This window comes from Enhydra lutris, unplaced genomic scaffold (assembly GCF_002288905.1).
Source record: "Enhydra lutris kenyoni isolate GAN:26980312 unplaced genomic scaffold, ASM228890v2 scaffoldscaffold41, whole genome shotgun sequence".
Taxonomy (NCBI): domain Eukaryota; kingdom Metazoa; phylum Chordata; class Mammalia; order Carnivora; family Mustelidae; genus Enhydra; species Enhydra lutris.
The window spans coordinates 13,806,654-13,821,182 of record NW_019154125.1 but is presented as its reverse complement, the minus strand read 5'-3'; the positions used below and the strand labels follow the sequence as shown (position 1 = coordinate 13,821,182).

The following is a 14,529-nucleotide window of genomic DNA, read 5'->3' as shown; positions in this document are numbered from 1 at the left end:
ACTCAGTGACAAAGGAATTAAGTCATTGTGAAACTATAAAGGGTTTTCTAAATCTCTCTCATCCTGTCGTATACTTAGTAGTCACTGTGCCATTCTCTTTCTGGCTGCTGGGGATGAGTCACATCTCCCCCGAAGCAAAATAACTACAATTTGGCCTGAAATTGAACCAGTTCACAAGAGGGAGGGATATAAATATGTAAAGAGAAAGTTTACAATTACACTACATAATAGAGTAAATATCACCACTTGAAATTGAAGTGAACCATTAAAAGACTAAACCATTAAAAAATAGCAGCATAAGCAAATTTGAGAACACAAAAAACAAATGCAGTTTCTATAGCACTTAACAACTGTGTAGTAAGTTTTCAGAAACAGAGGATATAACATTTTTCATTCTTCAAAGGAGTCAAACACCTCTCTGGCAAGACTTGCTGCACCATCTAAAGTACTATGATTAATGAACTCAAGGAGGGATTCTTCCCTCAACCCAAAGCCATTGAGGTGAACACAACCACAACCACAACCACAACACAACAAAAGGCAGAAAACAAATGTTACCTTCTGTGGGTGACAAAAACATTATTTACATGGCCCAGCCCATTGCAGCCTGGCAAGGGACAGTGTGGTAGCTCTTGTTTGTTCAGTTTCCAGGAGAGGGGGCCCCCATTGAGAGGATTCTCCTTCTGTCTCTTGGCAGCCAGGGGACAGCCAGAAGCTGTGCGGTGGGACGTGTATTTACCTGATATGTGACCTTGGCCGTCACACCCTATCACAGGACATCTAGAGAGACACAGAAGAGTCATTACCAGCTGGGAGACACTAGATAACTCACACGAAGCGATGTAAGTAGATGAGTAAGAAGACAGTGGCAATTCCATATAGTACAGATGGCAAGTGGTGGAATTAAAGAGTTTTTAAAAATGCCATCACAACCAGCAAAACAGCACTGTATTACCAGAAATAGTGGTCCACAGGGCTGAGCTAAGCAAGGTTTATGCATTATCTCCTGTGATCCCCACTGCAAACCCGCTGAACATAGTGTTACTGTCCCATTTTCCGGGTGGAGAAAATGAGGCTGATAGAGCTTAGTTAAGTTGCCACCCATTTTACAAGAAGTGGAGTCAGGTTCACACCCACACTTTTTAGCTCTAGAGTCAACCACGTAAGCTCTGCCATGCTGCCTCCAACCAAAGACCATGGGTATAAAATGTTTACCGCTTTGCCCTACGTTATGCAGCACATTGCCCATAGCACTGGAATGTTGGTTTTTAAATGTCTCAATAATGCATTGAGAAATGTTGTAGAGCAAGAAATTTAAGATAAAATTTCATCTTAACCAAAATTAAAGCTTTTGGGGGAAACGTTGCCATATTGTCATGCTTGTACTTCCACCATGCTTTTTTTCTTTAAAGCAACTGGAAAAAGTATAGACTTAGTTTTTTTGTTGTTGTTGGTTTTTTTGCTGTTGTTGTTGTTGTTTTTTGTCTGTTTGTTTGTTTGTTTGCATTATCAAAGAACTCTGTACACACAGCTAGGGATAAGATAATTTGCTCAAGCTTTTAAACACTCTGATGGCTGCTTCAAGGGTCCTTGCGTTTAACTGGGTGCCTCCACCCCTCAACCTTAATCAATGCTTAGTTGCCTCCCCACCAACATCCTGCCCATTTGACCAACAAACTACATCTGGCCACACCTCAACTGACAATCACACTCACTTGAGTTCAGGGTCTTCTTTTTCTTCCTTTGTAGGAGTCATTTTGACACTACCTTTCCTGGCACGAGGGCAGCCGGACAAACTAAATATGCAGACAACAAAGAACAAAACCAAACCAGGTGATCTCACTGGCCATTGCTGTCAACATTATGACTGCCCTCCTTCAGAAACAAAATTGATCTCACCTTCTGTGCGAAGCATAGTTTCCAGTCACGTGCCCTGAACCATCACAACCTGGGGTTGGACACCTAGAAAACGCAGGAACAGAGTGCAAGAACTGCATGGTTGTAGTGGAGGCAGAGGGATCAGGACACATTCAAATAGAACTAAACACAATGAGTTGCTTTGTGTGGGACTCTTTTTCCTTATATATAATGAATTTTTAGCTAAGAAAACATTTTTAAAGAAAATGTTAAGATATGTATCTCCTGGGTGATGCTTAGCAGAGAATGTATTAGCTTTTATCCTACCTTCTTTTTTCATTCTTTTTAAACTTCATTTTGGAAGGAGCCTGAAATTTGGCCCACAATTTACTGCCAGGCTTCTGTCTACATCATGCAAAGTTTTTCTTTTTTGCTTAACAAAAAAGTTTTCCAAATTTTTTCTGTGCATAATTTATTTTGTTTGATTTGATCCACTACTGCAATAATCCATTAAATTCAGATGAACAGGAGTGGTATATATGCGCTCCAGAGACTTGGCACATTAATATAATTGCCAAAGAACCTAAGTTGTTTGCACCTGGTCTGTTCTGCCTCATGGCCCAACTTAAATGGCCTTTTGGAAAATCTACCCATAGCTATTATCAACAATCAACCACTAAATTTGGAAAGAAAAGGGGAAAAGAGGAAGGGGAATCCAATTCCACTTGGAATGCTGAGTAGGAACAGCTTCAAAATACACTTGAAAGTAAAAACTGAATAACCAAACAAGAGGTCAATAAATGTCTTTTTTTTTAATAGAAAAACACCTAAAGATGTTACTTATCAGATGTCTGCCTAAAACACGTAAATACTGAATATTGTTGTAGAACTCAGTCTACATGTTTTCAATATTTTTTTCTAGAAATAATGTTTAGAGAAACTATTTAAGAGAACCGACAGTTATTATTAAGGTACAGAAATGTACAAGTTTAGAACAACTGAGTAAGATTGAATAATAAATACTGAGTAAGTAAGATAAGTAAGTTCAATTGAGTATGAATGCCTGGCACTCCTCTTTTCAATCCGTCAGTCATGTCTCAACCTAACATTTTTACATTTCAGTCTAGAAAAATGGCAATCTATAGCATGATTTCCAGAATCTATACTGACACAATCAACTGTTCTTCACATATTGAATATGAGAAAAGTGTATTTCATAGTTCCCTTTAGTATTTCTGGTACTAATATTCCCAAGTTTTAGATCTGCTTAATATCACAGTCACATCTTCTTTCATAAATTTGTTGTTTGTAATTTTAAACAAGAATTTTAAACAAGTTAGAAAAAGGGAATATTAACAAAATATTAAGAAAATAAAATACCTGAAATTTTACTTGTGGTTTAGACACCAAATATTGTTTCTACTACTTATACAAATATTGCATTATCATTAGACTTAGTAAAACTCACTTTTCTTAAGATGTTATTATTACAAATGAGTTTCATTAATTTTGCTTAATGTTATTGGTTATCTTTTCTAAATGTATGCCCTATTATATTTTAAAGGGTGTAAGGTAGATTATAACTTCTTATTATTCTACATGTAATATAATAAGATGTGAAGAAAAAATAAATGAGAAATTTGGAATAAAAGAAGAGAAGAATAGGAAAAATAAAATCAGTAAGTAGAAGTTAATATATACACATGTGGTTTTGAGATCCTAGGTTGAAATGAGCCAAAATTGTGTCTAGGTCCCAGAATTGAAAGACAGGCATATGATTCAAAATTCCTATAAGGTAAAATATTATGCAGTTTACTTAGGATTAGAGGATGAAAGTGCTTTGCCACACTTTCATAAGTCTGATTTAGTGTATAAATTCTGAAATCAGCAGAAAAAAGTATTATGTTTAACTATTCTATTGTTACTGTAAAAAATACTATAAAAGAAAAAAGATCCGCAAAGCAAGCAAATGAACTAAATAAAATTACGATGAGTTGTTTTTAGTCATTTGGACTTTGTGGTGAAAGAATGCATTGGTTATAATTGACGCGGTCATGACTTAACTACTGGTTAGTGAAAACCCACACCGGGCTTGAATGAGGGGAGTCCTAACACAGTGATGAAGAACTAGGAGGTCATGATTCGGATACTTACTTAAGCTCCTGAGAGTTAGCAGCCATGAGGGATTTAAGAGTCTTATCTGCTAAAGGACATCCAGAAACACTAAAAAGGGATGAGAAAAAACAAAAACAAAAACAAAATAGACAACCTTGACATATACATATCAGACTCAAATGGCATCATGAGTTTGTGAACATACGCTAAATTTACTGGTGACCGGGGATTGGGAAAAATATAACTAGGTTAGAATCTGGCTTGGCTACTCTAACCAGTCTGGGCTTATGGACACCTCAATTATTTCTCATAGACTCAGGTTTGCTATTTTATCAAATGAAGGGCTTTAACCCAATGAGACTCCCCAACTCTAGAATTCTGTGATGCAATAATTACTGATTCGGAGTTCACTTCCATTGCACACTAAGGGGTGGTGGCTTAAAGGTCTAAACCGGTGCCCAAAGGGAAGGCAAATAACATCAATGAAGAAGGTAAGTGGAAAGATTAAATGCAGCTTTTTTTGCACTGTTTGTGACCTGGTATTTGCCCAGGGCTGAGTCTGCCACATTCCACAAGGTGAATGGTCAACCCAAGTCACTCTACTATCTCACCTTGGTTTCACTTGGGTCCTAAAACTAGACAGAGCCAAAGTCCTGACATAAACTCTAGCTTTTGGTTTATAATCTACACAATAAAATCAGAAAACTATCTTCAACCAAAAATCATGATTTCTATACCATATAAATAAAAAGCCAAAAGATTTAATTTAGCTTTACTTCTGGGGAAAAAAAAACAAAAAAGAAAACAAAACAAAAACAAACAAACAAACCCCAAACCCCAACTAAATCACTCTTCAATTCTGGATCCAGGTAATATCTTCCTAGAATGGGTGAGAATAAGTATTCACATTAGAATAAGATGTTGTAGGTTGTAAGGTACCTGCGATGGGAAGCATAATTTCCTGTGACATGGCCACTTCCATCACATCCTGGTGTCGGACAGCTGAGTCAATAAAAAAATATAGTCTTAAAGTCAAGTGCTTTTCATAGATTCATTTGCTCTGTCTATAGATTATGAGGTAGGTTCTCTTTTCAAGATCAGTTAGCACCATGCAGGACACACAGGAGCTAGTGAACTAAGGATTTATGTTATCTAGGAACCAGAAGACTAGCTAGAAGAATACTGGCATGATCTGAAGGTATTAGTTTTCAACATCACATTAATTCTCTGACTCAAATCACATAGAAAAGCGATGCCGAAATAAATGCCCTAGTGATGTAGTGAATCAACAACCAAAGATGTTTTTATTTCTTTGAAAGTATAAATGTTATAAATTCACGTTTTATAAAGAGAGTGTCTCTTAGGAATACTGGCACCAATTATATAACAGATTTCAGAAAAGAATTTTTATGAGTCTGAGGTTTTCTTGTCTTTGTTTTTGTTTTTTTTTTTAAGTAGACTCCATGCCTGGTGCGGAGCCCAAAGCCCAGCATGGAGCCCAATGTGGGGCTTGAACTCACAATCCTGAGATCAAGACCTGGGCTGAGACGAAGAGTGGGCTGCTTAACCAACTGAGCCACTCAGGTGCCCCAAGGATTTTTTGAGTTCTTAAGAGAAGGTCATCATAGCAACTTCATATACATTATAGAAACTGCCTGAAAAAGAATATCTTTGAAGATACTACATATACTGGAAGGTAAATTGACATTTTAGGTGGAAAAGGGGCTGACAATAAAGAAACCGATAAGAATTTTAGTTATTAAACCTTGGGATCAGTTTTATCCAAAGCTTGAAACCATCACATATAATTGCTAGTTAACCACCAAAGCAGTTGGCTCTCCCAGCCATCTACTAAAGACCAGAGTCTGTATTGGTGTACTTCATTGTATCTCAGAAGCTGGTCACATTCTGTGTATCTTATGTGTGTTTTAAAAATAATGTAAGAGGATTTGCTTCCGTAGTTAATAGATTTGTTGGTTTCTCAGTCATTTATTTTCCTCTGATGCTCGAAAGTCACTCATTTGGAGTAAGCAGATTGACCCCAGCCCACTCAGTGCTATTTGTGGCAGTGTTAATCAGAGGAAAAATCAGTTACGTCATTCAGGCTTCTGGTTTTCTCTGACATGCTGCCTAAAGTGAACGCTTATCCATATGTGTAGAATACAAAGTTTACCCCCTTTGAAGGGACATTTAGGGAGAGATTGCCAACATTCAAGATTTTCTGAAATGTCACATTCTTAGTTTTTTGTGTTTTGTTTTTTGTTTTCCCTATGAGCTACTTTCTAGTCATCTTCAGGTAACCTAAAGAAACTATAAGAGTTAGAACATTTCCATCTCTCAGAGAGATGCTTGATTTTTTTTTTTAAAGATTTTATTTATTTATTTGACAGAGATCACAAGTAGGCAGAGAGGCAGGCAGAGAGAGAGAGAGAGAGAGGGAAGCAGGCTCCCCACTGAGCAGAGAGCCCAATGCGGGGCTCAATCCCGGGACCCTGAGATCATGACCTGAGCTGAAGGCAGAGGCTTTAACCCACTGAGCCACCCAGGTGCCCCGAGATGTTTGATTTTAAGGGCTCAGTCCAAGCTGAATTGTCTAACTCTTCCCGTACCACATTCCCTAGATGGGATATCAGAAAGGAAAATGTGGAAGCTATACAAACATGTAAACAAGTAAAGGAAAAAAAAAAAAAAAGAAAAATTATTAACATTTGAACTCAGTTATCTCACAAGTGCCATTCACCCACCAAATGGAGAAATACTCTTTTCTGAACACTGTACAACTGGAATATTCAAAGTGTAAGAGATATGTTGTAATTGTCAGGGGATCCCCACTTTAGAAATACATGGCCATCTAGTGTGCAAGAACAGCACTGCATTTATTTTCTTTTTAAATTTTATTTCTATTTTTTAATTACTTCTGTTAATACTGCCAGGAGAGGCAAAAATTGCCAATGAGTTTTAAACCAGTCAGCTATAAATTAATTAGGGAGTAAGATAATAAAGTACGCATTTGATCTGCTGCTAATTTTTTTTTAAGTTTGGTGGTATAAAAAGGTCTAGGAGTAGCAAAAGGACTGGAGATGGCATTGTTGTGGGAAAAGCTTTTGTTTCAGATTCTGATAGCTGGCTTAAATTACAAATTGTCAGTGAAAAATCTTATCCAATAACATGTGCCCATACCAGTTGAGTGAAACATTCTGGGCAAGTTTTCAAGTGAAAGTATTAACACTTAGAGGGGTGCCTGGGTGGCTTTGTAGGTTAAGCGTCTGCCTTCAGCTTAGGTGATGATCTCAGGGTCCTGGGATCTCAGGGCCCTGGGATTAAGCCTTGCAGCAGGCTCCCTGCTCAGGGGGAAGTCTGCTTCCCCCTCTCCACTTTCCCTTCTGCTCATGCTCTCTCTCTCAAATAAGATTTTAAAAATCTTAAAAAAAAAAAAGCATTAACACTTAGAGAAAGGAAACGAGCTAGTTCCTTCAGTAAGTGGCCCTCAAACTCTAAGAAAATTTATTTTAATAATTGACATTAAAAAATCCCATTTTGTAATCAATTAAAGTACATTTATCTGTTAGAAATATAAGGCAAAGCATAATCTTTGAAAAAGGATGAAACTATAGTAAGACTTTTACAAAACCAGTGTATAGCACAGGTCCATAAAGATCAGAATATCTACTGATATGTTCATCTGTCTGGGGATGAAAATGAGAAGAGAATCATGAGGTCTCTATAATTTCCTAAGAATTCATAATTAGATTTTACTTCAAAAACTGTTCACAATGTTTTTAGAACCCTTCCTCTTTTGTATTTGCTTTGTCCCAGTGAGAAGTGCACATTACAAAATAATCTCACTTCATTTTTCTGTTTACATTGGTAATGCAGGTTAATTATCAATCTTTTACACTACATTTAGTTTGGAATGACTCTCACAATTTTCAAAAATCTACCTTCAAAGGATGAAAATTTGCCATTTTTCAAGATATTCAAAGTAATATGAAGAAACAAAATCCATAAAAGATTTTAAAAACTTGAATGATAGCTCCACAAGGGAGTAAGTACGTGGCTGACCCCAAGTCACCTGTGGGAAGGAAAATGTTCAGTGACACAGAAGCTCTAGTGTGTTTGGTACTACATCACCACATTGCTCCAGCCACCAAGCTCTAAGTGAACATTAAACTCATAATAAGAAAAGATGATATTTGAGCCAGTAATGTTTGCCTGTGAAATCCAGAAAGAATGCAGTCTAAGATCATTTAAAAATCAGTCACATATCCACACAATATAACAGTGTTGCACTGGGAATAATTTCATTGAATACTTTCTATGTGTAAGGCCTGTAACAGCATTTGAGATGTATCTCCTGCTCCCAACTCACTGTTTGTGGAGTTGGAGGGGGAAGAGGTACTGCAGTAAATATTACGTAGCAATGATGTGGATGTAGGAGAGAACAAAAGCAGTCAAAGAAGAATACCCTTGCCCTCTGGGGCCCTCTGCTCTAGTTGGGGAGGCAGACAAGAGAGAACGCAGGCGAGCAAAATGTATGAGTGCATTAGAAGGTGATAAATACTGAAGGACAACAGGAGTTCCAGATAAAGGGAGTAGGAACATCAGGGCTGGGGGTGGGTGGCCATAGTGCCAGAAAGATCCCTCAGGTAAGTGACATTTGAGGTATGAGCTGAGGGAGGGTGAGGACCTATGGCACCCTGCAAACATCTGTGGCAGAGGGAATAGCAACAATGAGGCCCTGAAGCCTTATGGAAAAGCAGGAGAAGAGGTGGCTGGTAGAGAGGGAGGGGCAGGGTCCTCTGGGGAGGGGAGAGCTCATTCCCCATGGGCCATTGGAAATGGGTCCGGAGGTAATGCAAGCCTGGAAGTCCTCAGAGTGGAGATAGTTCTAACACCAAGAACCTAGAGAACTGAGTGTAGACAGAGGAGAGAAGGGGTTCTGGGACTGAACTCTGAGACATTCCATCTTTGGAAGTCTTCACAGGAGTCTAATCAGGAGTAACAGGTAAGGTGGGAAACTGTTCCAAGGTGTGGTACCCTAGAAGCCAGGTGAAGAAGATAGAGGAGGAAGTGATCAGCTCTGTCAAATCCTGCAGCCACATCAAGCAGGTCAGGAGGAATAAGAAACCACATACAGATGGGTTCCCTGCAGGACTTAAGGATGGTTTTGATGGAATGATGAGAACACAAGCCTATCTGGGAGAAATTTAGGAGAGAAACAGAGTCACACTTTCTTGAGGAAGATAGCCATAAAAGAAAGAAGAGACAGGGGATCAAGGTGAAAGCCAAGTCAAGAGATGGTTTTTAACTTTTTTATTAGAAAAATTGAAACATACTTTCATACTGATTCAGAAGAAAATGATTCAGAATCAGAAGAGATTCAGAAGAGATCATAGAGATGTTGGTGACTAAGTGGAAAGATTACTTTTTGCTAGAAACTCTCATTAATTGGCAGCTTTGAATATCTTTGTGTATGAATACACTTTAATATTTCACCATTTACACACAAAAATTATTTTCCTGCATGTCACTCACTCCCTCACTCCCTCATGTGATATATAACCCAGCCAGGACTATACTGCCTGCTAAGGATGTAAGTTAGAAAAAACAACAGACCCTGCCTTGTGTTTGCTTGAAACACTTCCCACCTCTTCTCCTCATTTACCATCTATTCTGGGATCTCTACTCCCCTGCCCGGTAAAGTAGAGAAAAAACTTAGGAGTGCCTGCCGTCCAAACAATGCCCAGGCCAAGTTATATCCTCGAGGAATTTGTGTGAATCACACTCTAAATCCTAATCACCCACAATCACAGTTCTTCAAGGTTAAAAAAAAGGGGGGGGGCATGGGAGCTGGGCTCAGTGTACAATCTTTGTTCCTATCCCTGCAATAATTTGGTGGCAACACCTGTGCTGTCCCAGCACACACATTTCTCTGAATTTCCCCATCTCATGCCCCCTTCCCTGCCTCCATTACTTTGTAAGAACCATTTCCCAAAGATTTATCCACATTTTCTTAACTTCTTTGAACTTACAGGGCAAATCAATAATACTAAATGCCCAGTTTGGGAATTGTTTTAGCTTTTTGTTTCCATGGCAATCATTTCCCTTAGTCGTCCTCTTGTGTTTGTAAAGGGCCTCATTTCTGTGTTCTTTGTGGCTTCTTTTCTGCCCTCTCAGGGGCCAGCAGCGTGTGTGTCCGCAAGGCTTCAAGAACACTCTATCCCTTTCTTTTTTTTTTTTATTTTAAAAGAGCCTTTCACTACTTGACTTACTAAATCCCTTCAAGTGAGCCCAACCTGTTCACTTTCTACTTAATTCTTTTTTTTTAAATTTTTTATTTCTTTTCAGCGTAACAGTATTCATTGTTTTTGCACCACACCCAGTGTTCCATGCAATCTGTGCCCTCCCTAATACCCACCACCTGGTTCCCCCAACCTCCCCCCACCTCCTTCAAAACCCTCAGGTTGTTTTTCAGTGTCCATAGTCTCTCATGGTTCACCTCCCCTTCCAATTTCCCTCAACGCTCTTCTCCTCTCCATCTCCCCTTGTCCTCCACTCTATCCCTTTCTATACCTTCTCTAGCCTCATGATCTCATGTCTGAATCTCTATATCAGGGTTTTATTTTATTTCTTTTCACATCAGTGTTTTAGATGACCTTCCAGCTTCAGAATAATTTTGCATACCGTTCTTCCTAAAGCACTACGCCACTAATTCACTTCCCCATTTAAACTCTCGTGGCTTGCTCATGCAAACCTGCAGCCCGGCACTCTTCACAGCACCCCATCCTGCTTAAGTCCATGCCTGCACTCTCTGTCTGTCCAGGTCCGGCTGGTACTCAGAGCTCAGCTCAGGGCTCAGAGCTCAGATCTCTGAAGGTTTGTTCCTGCTCCCTGCTGCCGTCTCAATTAATACTTACTGACATCAGGTGCCCTAGTCTTTAAACTCTCTGAGTCACAGAATCCTTTGAGAAGGTGATGAAAACCATAAACTCCCTTACCCAAATAATCATTTGCATTAAGTGTTATGAGGTTCATAGATGCCCTGAAACACTGACTTGGATCTTCTGGAGTCAGTAGGTGTCAGATTATGACCTTCTGATCAAAACATAAACATTTCTTCAACTCATACACCTGACCCAGAAGCAACATTCTCTATCCCTACATCCTGTTCATTTTCTTCAAAAAGCACTTTCTGGAAGGGCAGAGTTCACTTCAAATCTGACATATGCCTACAACATAGCAGGCATGCAAAAAATAGTTACTGAATAAATTAACAATTGTTCCACTGCCACAGAAGGAATAGCTAGACCCAACTAGTCCTAAAAAGGTGTGACTCCTCAAGAATGGATTCTGGATCCTTCACTCCATCATCACAACTGACTTTATAATATCACTGAACTCATCAATGTGAGAAATGTTAAATGATTTTTAACAGAATCACAAAATTAAATGGAAAAATTCCACTCCAAAAAGAAAAAGCTGGCTTCTGCTTTCAAGGAGAATCTATGAGGCTGTGAGAGAGGTTAGACCTACGGGTAGTAGTTTTTGTATCATCCATATGCTAATGATACTATAATTATGTTAAGGAAAGAAACATTAACTTGCTGACACACTTTAGGGACTTTATATTTATTGCAGAATCAAAAAGAAAAAGGCTGCCGCCTGTACCTCAAACACGTGTCTTATTTTTAAAAATTTCAATGTAATAATTATTTAAATCCTAATTAAATGTGATTAATTTCTCAAAAAATTTTCAGTAGAGACATGAATTAATGTACTTCCCCATTAAAAAAAAGTTTATGCCTTTAGTGAGCAAAATGCAGTAATTCTGCTTAGGATTCTACATCTTAGGGGTCTCATGCCACAAGCTATAATAATTATCGTACAACAAAAACACACTATCCACTTGGCATTTTGTATATTCTTACATGTTGTTTCCCAAGATTTTCACAATTTCATGAGATGATTGTTGATAGCCCTGCTTTAAGAAACTGGAGTTTCAATGAGTTCAAATGAGTTTAAAAACTGTCTAAGACGGGGCACCTGGGTGGCTCAGTGGGTTAAGGCCTCTGCCTTCGGCTCAGGTCGTGGTCCCAGGGTCCTGGGATCGAGCCCGGCATCGGACTCTCTGCTCAGCGGGGAGACTGCTTCCTCCTCTCTCTCTGCCTGCCTCTCTGCCTACTTGTGATTTCTGTCTGTCAAGTAAATAGATAAAAAAACAAAAACAAAAAAAAACAAAAAAAAACTAAGGCCATGAGACTAGTAAATGGTACTATGGAGATGCAGAGTTCAGCCTGACTCAAGTGGCGCAGAGCACAACAAAAGGTTCTGATCAGCCAAACAAATCAAAACAAAACAAAACACAAACATTTCAAATTGTTTTACGCTGTTTTTGTTTTTTCAATCATCTCAGCATGAAATCATGTCATGTATACATCTTTTCCATAATCCTCTTAGCTCTAAGCATAAATAGGTATGTGTTGAACATTTAACTATTGACTGGCTAAATTACCCTAAAACATTCCTAAAGTCAACTATATAAACCAGGATATTATTACTCAAAATTTTGAGCCTGAGTCCTCTAATTCTAGAATCTCACAGAACACACCACTGAAGATCGCTTACGTGATTAGTTCTTTTTTGAGATCTCTTGCATGGAGCTTGGGTTTAGGGCTTGGAATGGAGGCCTCTCCAGGAAACTTTTTTTCCTCTAAATTTTCTAGAGAGCTCACTGGGTCTTTCTGGAAGAAAAAAAAATACAGAAGAACACAAGGCATTAGGGCACCCTGCATAGACAACTGTATTTAAAGTCATCAGGGTGGAATTTGAGTTTTAACTTAACAACTTAGCTGCAATTCTTCATAGGATTTGTACACAAAATGAAGAAGGTAATAAGTATAAAGATATATCCTGATTATTATGGACCTCTGTCCTTGATGAAGAATAAAAAATTACAATTCATGGGGGATACCTTTACAAGTTCACGTTTTGGCAAATACAACTACAGAGGCATTTCTTGAGCTATATAACTAATATGTTTCAGATTTTATTGTATAATGAATGTTTCCTAGATAAAATGGGAATAGTTCTTTATACACAGAACAATTATTGGTAAAACTAAAGAAATTTTGCAAAAATAAACCACAAATTTTAAACAAAAAAGAATGTCAATTTAGGTTAACAAAATATCCCTCTTAATATACAAATAATTAAGATTTAAATTGGTTAAATATGTAATAAGTTGCCCACAATATTTAGCCATTGAATTTTTTTGGATAATTGCTTTTATTATCACATTACTTCCTATTTTTCTTAAGTTACCTCTTTTGCTAAGTTGATATCTTATAACGCTTTAGTCATTGGATGGAATGTTTTGCTGGATTATCACTAATTTTTGTGGTCTTCTTTTAAGCTTAATACTGATCTTGATTTTTGTAAGGAAAATTTAGTAACACTTTCAAAAAACTTATTTACCATCTGATATCTTACAGAAGACTGATGATGGTTTTCCTCAGTTATATAATTAGCTTACTTACATCTTAAACTTATATCCAGTAACTATATAATACTTCCTGCATTTAATATTAAAATCAGATTAACTAACAGAGAATTTCTGATTCTCAAAAGTACTGATCTCTTTAAAATGAGAAAACTATTCTGAATTATTCAAGGTAAGTTTCATTTAAATTAAATGGATATAAAAATGTGATGGCAAAATACAATTTTAATAATCCTGAGTCTGCACTCAAAATCAATGGAAAAGCAAAATATCTGGGTTTTCCGCATCAAGGAAAAATTCTGCACCTTGATCTCAGTCATAAAGGCAAGTGTAATTTTTTTCACTAATTACTTGGGTAGCAATTCAGTCCTTTTCCACAAAACCATTCAGTGGTAAATACATTGGTAAACTATCTCAAGTGACTCTTGAGGCCAAATTAATAAAGCCTGGTTTGGTACAATTTCTTTCTTCATAATTATTTATATTCTAAGTTTTTTTAAAAAAATTGGTGTATGTTTGAAAATATTAGGAGATAATAGTATACCACTTGAAAATAAGGAGACATGGGTGCTTGATTATAGTGACCCTTTAAGGTACAAAGGGGAGTGCCACTTTGATGCTACTTCCACGGAATCTATAGCAAAATGGATGGTCCTTCTCCTTTTCAAGTTTTATAGTATAAATACCTAACATGAAGCAATTCCTAATTAGAAGACCTTAAACCTGATAATGCCACTATCTATTCCATTTGGTGTTATCTGGATTTCACCCAAGTAGTGTTTTCCACTACAATTTATAAATGTCTTGGCTTTTTCAAAGTAGATACAAATACTAAATCCAATATTGTCTCAGTGTGGAACAGCCTTTGTTTTTCTGTTTAGGATGCTGATTTTTTTTTTAAATACCATACAGTGAAAAAGAGCCTTTTATTATTTTCTTTATGATAAAATTAAGAACAAACTATTCTTAAAGACATGTACATTTATGGATGAACATATGAAGTTTATCAGCTATCATTTGACTGCTAAATCTATACATAATGGAAGATAAGGGAATAA

The 14,529-nt window shown here is 37.5% G+C and overlaps 1 protein-coding gene across 2 annotated transcripts in view; it reads right to left on the bottom strand.

Moving 5' to 3' along the window:
- The window catches only part of LOC111155420 (ST18, C2H2C-type zinc finger), a 112,973-nt gene that overhangs the window by 15,513 nt on the left and 82,931 nt on the right, over positions 1-14,529 (bottom strand). For both annotated transcript variants that reach the window (XM_022515563.1, XM_022515564.1), the window contains 6 exons: positions 12,598-12,713; positions 4,912-4,974; positions 4,012-4,080; positions 1,900-1,962; positions 1,716-1,796; positions 559-780 (listed from right to left, as the gene is read on the bottom strand). In XM_022515563.1, coding sequence (XP_022371271.1) covers positions 559-780; positions 1,716-1,796; positions 1,900-1,962; positions 4,012-4,080; positions 4,912-4,974; positions 12,598-12,713 — 614 coding nt within the window. The remainder of the gene's footprint in view (positions 1-558; positions 781-1,715; positions 1,797-1,899; positions 1,963-4,011; positions 4,081-4,911; positions 4,975-12,597; positions 12,714-14,529) is intronic.